At 40.4% G+C, this 13,207-nt stretch overlaps 2 protein-coding genes across 7 annotated transcripts in view; one reads left to right on the top strand and one right to left on the bottom strand.

Moving 5' to 3' along the window:
* Positions 1–13,207, bottom strand: part of ccdc177 (coiled-coil domain containing 177) — a 135,623-nt gene that overhangs the window by 7,908 nt on the left and 114,508 nt on the right. The gene's annotated exons all lie outside the window — the stretch shown is intronic.
* Positions 9,070–13,207, top strand: part of smoc1 (SPARC related modular calcium binding 1) — a 72,654-nt gene continuing 68,516 nt past the window's right edge. For all 5 annotated transcript variants that reach the window (XM_049596793.1, XM_049596792.1, XM_049596791.1 and 2 more), the window contains exon 1: positions 9,070–9,479. In XM_049596793.1, coding sequence (XP_049452750.1) covers positions 9,378–9,479 — 102 coding nt within the window. In that variant the 5' untranslated portion in view covers positions 9,070–9,377. The remainder of the gene's footprint in view (positions 9,480–13,207) is intronic.

Genomic DNA, 13,207 nt, shown 5'->3' with positions numbered 1-13,207 from the left:
TTACTTTACTAATTCAGATTTATACTGCATAATCTAGTTATATAAATCCTAATGTTTTATTATAGATTAAGATAAAACTATTGATCCCTTGGTGAAATTCACAAGCTACCTGAAAGTATATATAGTAAAAAATAAACCCAACTTTTACGAGGTGCAACGTTTAATATTTACATTAATACATCAATTAACTGTAACCTAATCGTGTGTAAATTGGCAATGCTGCATAATAAGTACTTGCACTTTTTGTATGTAAGGTATATTTTGACGCTGATACTTTTAATGAAGTACAGAGTTCCCACACATTTTAGAAACTTTTCCATGACTTCTCAAGGACCATAATTTTTTTTTTTCTTGACCCACTTGCCTGGTTGGTGGACATATACAAAGGGATGGACAGTAAGTAGAGACAAAATGAAGAAACGTACATGATGGAAAACAAAACCTTGTCACACACGTCGCATATTAGAGCCACATTACATCGTCAGCTCAATACATTCGCCCTTCTGTTACAATATGTGGAAGGTAATCCATGGGAGATTACTGTAACAATTTCATTAAACAGATTGAAATTCCATGATTCTATGACTTTTTTAAGGCCTGGAAAATGTGATTGTGAAATTCCAAGACTTTTCCAGGTTTTCCATGACCGTGGGGACCCTGAAAGTAACATTTTGAACATGTGCCTTTTACTAGAGTATCAGAGTATCTCTACGCTGCTGCATTGCTACTTTTACTTAAAGGAGCTATATGTAAGAAATATAAAGCAAACAGTCGTAAAATCATCCTAATATGTCACAGAGACTAAGGAATAATGTTCATATAATATACTGATCTCACCGACAACAATAGTACAGCCAGAGTATTCGCATTTAAAAAAAAAAATTTACAGTCCGCAAATCATGTTTATGTTTTGAATTTGTGTTTTGGCCTGTTGCGCCACCCACCGCTGTCTACCAGTCATGCAGTCAGTAGAGTCTCAGCATCAGTTAAAGTTACGACTGAGCTACAGCAGCACGGCAAGCAGCATGAGCAGTGTCCCAGTACATAGCATGAGCAGCCAGTTCCTCCTCAGCTGTATCCCGGCAGCAGCGTTAGCAGCAGAGAAGCCGGACTTGCTCGAACGGTCCGCTGGAAAACCAAAGATCAAGGACGCGGCGACGCGGCCCTGCCACGGCATCCACCTGTGGGCAAACAAATCAGTCTCTAGCATGGCGCTGTCCAGCAACCTCGAATCTGTAGGGGGGGGCGGACACAACCCGCGGCAATATTTTGAATTTGAGTGCAGTAACCGTTTTGGCCACATTCTTACATACAACGCCTTTAAGTTATGATTTCCACAGCATTTCAAAACCATTCCTTGACTTCTCAAGGACCCACAATGAAATTTCCATTAACGTTGACTGTGTATAACACGGACACGGCTCCATTTCAAAAATGCAGTACAATTTAAAAGTAGTAGTAGTAGGGCATAGCATAGGTATGGAGACTTTGGATTCACGATCCTACGTGTTACATCACACCGTCATATCATTATTTTTGTCTTATTCAAACTCAATTTAAACATAATTTCAGCTAGCTGGCACACAGAGGGAGAGAGGGAACGTGGGGAGAAAATAAAGAAGTGGACGTGATGGTAAACAAAATGTAACTTCAGCAGCTAAAGACAATACTTTTGCTTTTGCTCTAACTTATGTTAGATTATGTGGAAGGGTATCCACAGGAGATAATAGTATGTTCATTATACACAACAAAATTCCCTGACTTTCCAAAGCTTTCAAGGATTTCACTAATTCCATTACTTATCTTGGCCTGGAAAAAAAGACTGTGAAATTCCAAGACTTTCCCAGGTTTTCCACGACCATGGCAACCCTGTTAAGTACAAGATTAGACCACTTTTTCCACCACTGACTAATACATAGTAAAGATGTGACTAAAAACAGTCAGACATCAGATAAATAAGTGTGTCTGCTAATGCAGGAGAGCACTGTGCTACTGTGCATGACACAACGAAATACAAACAGATTCTAGTTCAGCTTTCCTAGTTTGGAAAATGTGCTGGAGTACAGCAAGATCTAGCAGCAAATGATTGATTAAGAGGTCTTAAGTTAAAATAACATACTGAAGGCAGAATCAGCGCAGTTAAGAGGATCTATGTGCCGTTCACTCCAATGAAGGAAACCTATTTTTACACAGAGGCAACAAATGAATCCAGCCAAGAGATTACAGTCAGACAGAAACTCGGACAATAACCACTTTTGGCTGTTTGACTCAGCAGCCTCGGCTGAGATGAATTCACCCATTTCACTTCCCCTCAAAACGCAGATCTGATTTTCAGCTCTACATGTGCTCAACTTTGACAAGTGCTGATACAAGACATGGCAAACTCTTTTACAGACCTGGAAATACAAAGGATACAGTCGGTCTCAGTGCACTCCCACCTCTCCAGAGGGCTACTGATTTTCCACATTATTATATTTTACTACTATTGTAGTGGATCATGGCCAGGAGGACACTGTAGGGGTGTTCGCTCAGAGCGGAACATTTTTAGAGAGACTATAATACTAAGTTCAGTCAACCAAATGTGATTCTCTATTTAAAGACTTTATAAATCACCAGATTCCCTGCATCATTAAAATTGTTGCAGCAAGTTATTCAGGTGAAATCAAAATGTAGGTAATTAAAAAATTTTCTTTTCCCCATCCACTTTGAATACAGTTCTTTCAATCCTAATCCTCCTTTATTCACTCGATTGTAAGGATTATTGGAACAAAATAGAACAAAAAGGAATCTTATATTATCGATAAAGCTTTGACAATTTCCTAAAAATTCCTAGGAATTGTGTAATCAGGCACCAATTATGGGAAAATAGGGACACAGTTCTGAGACATGTATTGTATTTATTGATCTGCTTTGAATCTATGTTGATTTCTGGAGAATTTCCTTTAAGAGCCAAAGAGCTAATGACTTGTTGATAAGATCTTTTTAAACCCAAGTTATCATTAATCTATCACTGGAAACTTAATTATTCACGTCGGACTGTGCATCTACATTTAGACAAATCTTTCAGTCTCTGCATGTTCAGCCGGCCCACTGAGCACTGACGAACAACACAGTTGCCAGAAAAATGTTGGCATTGCGAGTTTCTGCAAACCATGGATATGTTACATTTGTACGTTTTCATGTAGTGGATATGTTGGAACTTTAAGTTTCACCAACATTGTGGTTTACATGTGGTTTACATGTGGTTAAGTTTAGGCATTAAAATCACTTGGTTATGGTTAGAGAACATTGTGTTTTGGCTTTAAATACCCAGTTTTGGTTGCACAATCATGGCTGGAAATGCAGCAATGTCTTGGCAAATACAGAACTTCTTTTCATGATACTATCCCCAGTTTGTTGGTCTGCAGCTTGGCAGGCATCTTGCCTAGTTGTCATGCAATCCACTGTCCCCTTCTCCTTTGTATGACAAGTCAGCTCATAAACAACTCACTTAAGAAACACTGATATGATACATATGAAATGTACAAATGTAATACATTCGTAGTTTGTAGAAAATAGTGCTAACATTTTCTTCTGGCGACTGCGCTGGATGAAAAGATTCTAGCTTAAGCAAGCAATTAATTTAAGTAACAATAATTGGAAGTTCACCAATTGAACTCCCCAGCCTCCATTTAAGTGCTACCAAATTATATAATTCTTTCCAGGAAACTTCCCAGGAAATTACAGTCCTGTCAGATAAGGTGTTATTGTATTATTTTTAAAAACCATGTCTAACCCTAATAATTAATATCTGCCCTGCAAAACAGAATGACGATAAAATAAAGAGTGACAGGCTGCGAGAAAGTTAGAAGTAGCCTGCTGTACTAAATACTTTAGTACAGCAGGCTGATGTTGAGTATGCTCTCAACAATCCTGTCTTTTCACTGGCTCTGCCCTGAACACTCGCTGCCCTGCAGGACCTCACTGGTCCTGTGAAGACTGAGACCTTTCGTTGCCCCCAGTTCACATTTCCAGCCTCGGTTTGCCAACAGAAAGGGACACGTTTTCTGGACAGTTTCAACAACTCCCCCTTCTGACCCTTTGCTTTCTCCAGCCACCAGCTCCCCCTCCCTCTCCCTCTGCTCTGTCTTCTGTAGGACGGTACAGGGGTCCCATACGGGTGTGGAATAGTCCCCCTCCTCAGCTGAAGGGGAAAAGGTCCCAGAGACAGAGCTGTTAATTCAATCAGGAGAGCGGTATGCTCAATTAGGCATCCATAAGGGCCCTGGATGGGTCCGGGGGCCCTGCAGAGGGCAGGCAGCCCAGTCCCCATGAGGTATTAATTGTGGATGACAGTGTGTAAACAGTGGGGTGAATAGACAGCGCAGGTGCGGGACACCCCAGTCCAGACTCAATAGCCCTTTTCACACCCTTGGCTCTCTGTTGCCACTTTCTCTTTCATTCTCTCACTACGTAAAAATCCCTCACATCTCCGATTAATGTCACGGATAATTCGGCTTTGTGGGCTTATTTATTTGTTGCTGTGCGTTTCCGTCACTAGGCATGCTCCTACAGCAGCTTCAGTGTGTGTGTGTTTATGTGCGAGTGTGTGTTTGAAGAGGGTAATAAGAGGCCAGGTTGCTGCTGTCCAGAACTGTCGGCCAGCCAAGGGCTATCCACGGCTCCTCGTTTTCAGGAGCTAATGAAAATTGCGGCCAGTACATGTAAAATATGTGGAATTTATGAAATGAAATCCAGATGACACTTAAAAAGGAGCGGGCTTTCTATCTGACCTCTGATTTTTTTCCCTTCAGCACATCACCCAACCCCCATCCCTCTGTCTGTCTCTCATTGTAAGACTGTAATTGTGTTTAGTTGTGTCTGACAATACTAACTCTTCAAGAGCCAATACAAACACAGACTGCAGTGCACCTAACAACTTAGCTAAATAAAAGTACAAAGGTATCACCTGCAAAATGTACTTTAACGTATCAAAATTAAAAGTACTCATAATGCAGAATGCCCTCTTTGAAAATGTTATTTACATGATACTGATTTACTGATTCTGATGCATTAATATATATGCAGCATTTAAAGTCAAAGATGGTTACAGTTGAGATATAAAAATATACATCATATTTTAAAAAAATATGTTTCAAATGTGCAAAACTTAATCTCAAAAGTAGCTAAGATGTCAGATAGATGGAATGGATTATAAACTACAAAATTTCATTCTGAATTTCTGAAAAAAAAAATAAAAAAATTAAAAATTTACTTATGATGGAGTCTTTGACAAGTGAGTACAATTAGTAAAAGTATTCATTTTGATGGCCACTTTGAAGTGTTAATTTGTGAGCTGCATTTTTTTCTTTAATTTGGTTTCACCTCACAGCAAAAGCCACACAATAATCTTTTTGTTTCTTTGATAGTGAGTAATTTTTCAGTTTTTTACAATGTAAAAATAAAAAATTAATTAAAAACATTTAAGAGTTGAATAATCATATTTAAACAAGTGAAAGGCGTTTCAGGGAAATACACATTTTCCACTTCTTCCAAATTTCTTATAATTTAGTTTCATGAAGCTTTATTGAAAAGAAAATTCTTTCCATTACAAAAATTTCATAAATGATATACCAGTTCTCTGTGGATGTGGCATCTGGCTTAAACCCAAAATGTAAATGGGCTTTTATTTTCAAAAGACTGTGGTTCATCAGGTATTATACTGCGAATAAAATAATGGGACAACTAACTGGTTTGTGCCTCTGTTACAACTTTTACCCACAACATTCAGCATACCAGACCTGAACTCTGTGTGTGTGTCTAACTTGTACTTTTCGTACATGTGACATCATGGCTGAACATCTGTGCTGAATCCATCCCCCCCCACACCCACCCCGCTCGTCAGATCTCTGGGTGGCCTCTGTGCTGCTCTGTCTGTTTCTGTGTCTGCAGACACCTGCTAATTTTCGGCCGTATGTAGTTGGTGTAAGCCGGCGGGGGGACAGTGGCTGGGGCGTCTTTGGAAAGGCTGCTGCAGTAATTGGGAAATACATTTCCTTTCAGCATGCCCATTCATTCCTTTTTTGTTTTTGTTGTCAGAGGTTTTCTTTCATGCTCGGCCAAATGACAACAGAATTAAAGTGTCGAGCCATGCTTTCCCTACAACAGCTTTACACCCCAGAAAACTTGGTCTTCTTTGTTAGGGGTGGAGGGTTGAAGCGAGAGGGAAGAGCAGATATAAACTGATCTCGTTAACATTCCAAGAGACACTCCTGTTCCCCCTCTCTGCTCCTCATCCTCACCTCCCACAGCATTTCTCCACTCGCTCCAGGAGTGGACCGGCTGGCACAGAGTAGAGAGTAAGGGGGGGGATGATACCCCTGGGGTGAGAAACAGCACTGGAGTGAGGCGCATCCAACCTCTCACAGCTCTGATAATGATACTACACAGACGTTTTACAGAGTCTTTATGGTGGTCCGACAAAGCAGAATCCAGATAATTCACCGTCTCCAGTTCGTTTAGGCCTCAGTCTCTCTCCCTTTATGTCCAGCTTCCTTTTTCTTCCCTCGCATTTGGCCTGACCCTCTTCACAAATTCTCTCCATCCTTTCTGAGAAAATAGCCCTTTAGTGAAACCGCCCGGTGCACACAGAAATCATTAATGCTGACCCTAATTGTGCCAATTCCAGCAGCTCAATAGCTCTAATTACAAGGTTCTTCACTGAGGCACTCAAAAAGCCGCTGAACTGTCATAGCCAACAATTAAAAAATATCTATAGGGACAAAGACTGAGGGAAGGGGATTGGGAGGGGGGGGTTACCCATTCCAGCAAAGGGTGACCGGATGGCCCTTTTCAGCTCTTAAAAGCCCAGTTTCTGTGGATTGAGGGGTTGCTGAACTGAAGCTGGACACCTGCACTCAACACTCGGCCTCCCTCGCTCACCCTCTTCGGGCTCTCCTCCTTCCTTTTAACTTGCTCTCAATGGGCCACACAATTTATCTGAAAGGGAAAAGATGGAGAAAGAGAGGGAGCACAGAGGGAGAAGAGGAGGTGGGAGCCAGAAGTTGAGAGTTTGTGGGACGACTAAAGTGTGGGAGCAGTTTTACTGCGAGTCCATTTAGTATAGTAGGCTATTCTGTCAGGGTGGACAGTAACATAATGTGATCAGAGTGGGAAAAGTATTCAACTCATTTATTTATGTAAGAGTCCCAACACTGCAATATATAAAAACTCCATTATAGGTAAAGTCTTAAATGGAAAATGTCACTTGAGTCAAAGTATTGTTAGCAAAATGTAACAAAAGTAAAAGAATCATAAAGCAAAACTGCCTGCCTTGTCAGTGTTATACTTTATACATTACAGCCCACAACTGGATAATTAATACTGACGTATTCATGTGTAATCACTTTTTTACTGTTGTACCTGTTTCATATATTATTAATTAGTTTAATCTATAAAAGGGCATCATATTTTATTACATAATCTTAATCTGGTAACTAAATTCAGGCAGTGGAGTGCACAATATTTCCACAACAGATCAACAACATTTCCACCCGAAATGTGTCAGTATAAAGTAGCATGAAACAGGAATACTTAAGTTAAGTACCTCAAAACTGTTAGTACAGTACTTGAATTAATGTACTTAGTTAAATATCGTAATGTGAGTCATACACTGTGATGAACTTCATGCATGGTAAAAACATTGCTTTTCCTGGGAACTATTCCTTTTAATGCACATGCAATGTGTGTATGGAAACATAAATGTGAATTCATAGTAATATATAAATACTTGGTGTAATATTACAATAATGGAGCATCATAAGGTGATCAGAGCAAAATTTAGCCCCAAACGGCAGCTGCTTACCAAATAAAGTCATGAAAATTATGTTTTTCGTCTAGTCCTTTGTGCACTGTCACAAATGTTAAGTTGTTGTGGACCTGAGGAAGAATAGCTGCTGCAATGCAGTAGCTAATGGGGATCCTAAGTAACTAAACTACTGTATATGATCACAAAGAAACTTTGGATGAACTTTCATTTTACACCTACATATTGTAATTTACATACTAGTTTTATACATTGTAGCATAATGCACATATTTTTACATACTTATTATTATCATAAAAAATAACAAAGTTGGTTATATAAGTTTTGTCTGTGTGTCTTTGCTTTGTTTAGTTTGCTCTATTTATCATACATTTAACTGACTGTATTTACTTTTGCATACATTTGCTTTATTATAATACTGGCAAGATTTATTACTGATAATTTTATATCTATTTCAGACTTGTTGACTAGCCCTTTAGTACATTATAAACATACATGTGTATTTGAATTTGAATTAATATTTATCATGCATGATCATATCATGCAGCCATCCAGCATGACTTGCTTCTTGTTATTACTTTTACTGACAATCTTGTCAGATCAAGAAATGCGGACTCTAGAGGCATATTAATGACTTTATGTATTATTTTAAAAAGTGTTTAAACTGCGACCTGACAGACCTTTTAAGAAGGGCATATAATTTATTTTGGAAAAAAAAAAAATCTTCATGCCGCTTCCTTCTTTGTAGTTATCTATCAGTCAACACACTCTTCAAGAAACTGAGGTTTACTCTACAAATAAGTGAAATCATGAACAATAATTAGTGATTAAGTGGCACACACACACACACACACACACACACACACACACACTACAAACACAGGCTGACCCCCTGCAGAGCTTGTGACAGCTATTGACTTTCCTCAATAGATGTTTTCTATTGTAAGCCAAGTACACAGGCTAAATGTCACAGCAGCAGGATACTGCTCCATTATAGAGCATTATATGTCTCTGAATGGGGATGAGAACCTAAAATTTGACTTCACAATTGCTCTGCCATTGTCCCTGCTCTCAAAGACTGATGATAATTCACTGAGTGTCCCTGCAGCTGCTGAGCCTCCTGACTGACTGACCACAACAGCTCTTGGACTGGTTAACAGTAGGCGTGGCCTTTAACGCCATCCCTTACCTGCTATTGGACAGCTGGGGTGTCAGTCAGCGCTGCTTCTCCCTCCTTTGCTTTTTAAATGAAGTTGCAATGGATACGAGCGCGACTCAACCTGTGGAAGCCGCGATGAACAGCTGATCCTTCGGCAGTGGATAAACCCCGATCACCATGGTCACCGCTGACTCATGACTTCTCTCCCGACGCGCGGCACTATGTGAATAGTTACTGGACAAGTAGACAAAGGAAGATAACTAACAGGAGAGTAGATTGGAGAGAGTGAAGGAGTGTTTTTGGAGCGTGTTATTATTAATCCTTTGGACCTGTTGATCATCAGTGAGACAGTCGGACACACACAGAGACTACCTGCCGCTCGCTGCTCCGCTCTGCGCTCACCGACCATCAATTATGTTATTGTCACGTTTGCTTCTCTTCACCTTATCTCACTTGTTGGCGCCTCTGTTTCTCTGTTACCTGCCTCAAGTCTCCACACAGAAGCCTGGCTCACGGGTGAGTGCATACCTGAGTGTCTTTTAGATACAGGATAGTACTTGGATTACAAGTGGCATTGCTATATGGTGTACTAAGTGTAAATACTGCGTGACTATAGCGCGTAATTTACCAGATTACAACATTGGCGCTTTATATTTCACCTTCCATCAGAAAATACATTAACTATAAACGTGCTGTATCGTTTTTAAAGGGCATGGTTAATCGCTTTGTTAATTGGACTTGAATTTAAATCTTAGCCTATACATATTGTTGGAAACAGGGTGCTGAGGTGTATTATGCGATTCACAACTGCGTTTTTGCGCAGACCAGGTGAAAACCGAAGGGTATATGTCAGAGAAAATAGTCCTGCAAAGCAATCAATAAAGTCAACAACTGGTGTCAAATTCAAGGACTGTCCAAAGAGTAAATCAAGGACTCCAGATGACATGTTGTGAGGGGTGAAACATATATAAATTCGGCCTATATCCAAATTATTACTGTTTATCTTGTCAAGTAAATAAATCATGCTGCTGCTGCAGTAAGTCATGAATGATAAGTGGTATTTACAATTCAGTTTGTTCATATTTAACCAACTTCCCAGACTTTTCAAGGCCTGTGTTTTATTTATTTTTGGGAAAAGGTGTCTCTGTGCTGAACTACAATGGTTTACTCAGTGATCAGCTGCTTTACTCTTTCACAAAAAGACACTTTGGGTCTTGAAGACTGTCATTTTGAGGCTTGTTCCTAAAATTTTCATTAGTCATAAGAGAAAGAAACTCTAGTCTTGATCTGTCTCGATCCAGGTGTGTGAGCGATGCTTAAACCCACCAAACCCCAATGTGTGTATTTTTTGTTTAGGAAATTTAACATATGATGCTGCAGTCAGAGTGTAAGACACAAAAACAGGCTGTTTTAAAGATTATTCTGTTAGCTGTGATCACTAAGCAGAGTTTCCTTCACCACAGCATCCCTGCTCTTACACCTTCTTTTCTAGGACAGATCTTTGTCACTGTCATGTCTGTCCCCTCTCACACACACTGCTTTACTTGTTCCTTCTTGTTGAATCTTCCACCCATGGCACTGTTCAGTTCAGGCAGAGGGGGGAATAAGTGATGGAGAGCAGCATTGTTTCAGTTCATAGATGCTGTGTAATATTTGTGGTCAGAGGGGTGGGTGAAAATGTGATACTCACATATTGGAACTATTTCACAACGTCTTTGAAACAACCCCTCCTTGCTACACAAGACTCAGTGGTCAAGGCGGCTCTACGGAAAGAGAATTATACTTTGCGTAATCACTTTTTGTAAGTCACTAGATAACTGTTTTCCTACTGGAATGAGCATGGAAAAAAAGTGGATTGGCAGGTTTTACTGTAACACAAGTGACTTTAGTGTTTGTGTTTTGTGGCAGATTCAGGGGGCAGATCTGTGGTTAGCCACATGAGATTATACAACAAGTGCTAGGATGTTTACAGAGTATCCGAAGAAAGGTGACTCATCAGACTTTTCTGTGACTGACAATCTGTCTGTGCTGAACTCTCCCAAACTGCCGTTCTTCTGTCTTCTTGTTCTGACTTTAAAAGGATTTCATGCTCCTCTGCAGGCTGAGAAACTCTATGGCGCTCGGCCTTAAGAAACCCTTTCAAAACCACACTGGATAAACTCCAAAACACAGGGTGATGTCAAATTGAAAACAAGGCTGCTGCTTAGTCCTCGAAAAGTTGACACTTTAGAGACAAAAGCTTTTCTGCAGTGTAGGAATATAAGGCTGAAAACGTGTTCAAAGATCCTTTAACAATCGAAGCATCTTTATCAGCTTTACCTCATTAAAATTAAACACTCTTTCCGCATCCACTTCATCCTCCTCCGGGCTAAATCCAGTCACACTTGGCCTGCTGCTCACCCCCACTCACACCATATTAGATACTTTTAACATTGCTCACAGCTGCTGTAATACCATAATTCACACCCCCACTTTCCACGTTGATATCAGGGGGTTAAAGATAACTTCACTGCATAGCACTGTTCCTTCCTCATTTCCCCAGAGGCTCCATGATGCAATGAGTGCACACGTCCAACATTTCTCACAATGCGCGTGATCGGGACACTAACAAAGCTTCAGACAGTTTGACCCCTTTGACTTGTGATCGTGGCTGTTTGTGCAGCTAAGATAAATTTGTCTCGCCCAGTCCCTCCTCAGTCTTGAGAGAAACTTTGATGTCTCCTTTATTGTTTTAGCAATTTGTTCATCGGCCCGAGGGAGGGCAGCACCACTCACATGATAAGGACGTGTGATGATAGTTAAGGATGGTGATCACACATTTTCCTATGATGGTAGTGCAACACAGTCTCTGCATAAACTGCCAAAGCAAAGTCCCAGTCTATTATTTAGTTTAACCTGAAGGCAGTAACAGTGGGGGGAAGGCACGAAAAGGGAAAGCCACCTTTATGATCTCAGGTTTTTATACATCTTGATGTGATATTATGCTTTTTTTTACAGTCTAAGAGGATTAAAGTTCACTTCCTAATGACTGAAACTAGATATTTTGCAGATTTTCTGGTCCTTAGTACCGGGGGTGATCTCCCTAATAAGGCAGGTGGAGGGCGGGCAAGGATCTGCTTCCCAGGGGTATTCAGAAATTAGGGCTAACAAATGAGGACGCCATCCACTCTTACCCATCTAACCTTAATCCCCTCTTCATCGAATCAACCTGTAAGGGCCAGGGATGGGATAAGATGAGCCGTCGACCTGCATACTTTGGTGACGGCATCAGTGAAGACTCATAAACTCATTGAAAAACAAACATAAACAGCCTGGCCTGAGCGGCGAGGCAGCCAAGACTGCATACCTTCAGCTTGGGAAAGTACAGCCCCAGTTCAAAAGCAGGAAAGCCTTTTTATTGGTGTGAGGTAGATCACAGTGCAGGTGTGAGTGGACTGCATGTGTGTGTTTGTTGATGCATGCTACGTATGGGTGCAGGTGCCTGTGTGTGTGATTGTTGTATGGTCAGCCAATGACTTCATTATGCTGACAGTACTTAAAGGAATGGATGTCAGGGGCTGGACTCTTTGAGAAAGAAAGTGAGAAAGAAAACTAACATGAAAACAGCAGATATTGACAGGAAGTTTAATACTTACAGGTCAAATTCACCCCAAAATACCTAATATAGGCGTGGTGTACATTTTAGGTTTTGTGTCAGTATCTATTGACTCTTTATAAGTTCGTCATTTTCACTGATGTGGAGAAAAGCACTGTTACTGAATACAGTGCATTTTTTTAAATGAAAAATCAAACACTACACTTTGGTCAGTGGCCCCTACTCTTCAAACTAAAACCCACTAGGTATACCTCTAGCGTCAGTTCTGGATGTGTCAGTTTTCATGTCAATATCCACTATTTACATGCTACAGTGTCTTTTTTAAAATAAACTTAATTCTTCACAGGAAATGTAGGTTTTGCCACCAAAACTACTTTAGGCATCTACTTGGTGAAGGCTAACGATCCTGGTCTGGGTTAAAATAACTGAGTTTGTTACAGTAACTCAACGAGTATGTTACTTGATGGCTAAAAAAAGTTAACTAAGTTTCACATGGGACACCAACACCATTCTCCTCGATGAAAGTCCGGTGTGTGTTTGACCCATGAACCCCATCTCCTTCCCACCCTACTCAGACGTTCTTGCTCTTTATACTATGTTATCGCCGCAGACAGGATTTCATTGGAGTTACAGCTGAAATACATGGGAC

Source organism: Epinephelus fuscoguttatus, linkage group LG14 (genome assembly GCF_011397635.1).
Source record: "Epinephelus fuscoguttatus linkage group LG14, E.fuscoguttatus.final_Chr_v1".
Taxonomy (NCBI): domain Eukaryota; kingdom Metazoa; phylum Chordata; class Actinopteri; order Perciformes; family Serranidae; genus Epinephelus; species Epinephelus fuscoguttatus.
The sequence above is the reverse complement of the archived record's forward strand: the minus strand, read 5'-3'. Positions and strand labels throughout refer to the sequence as shown.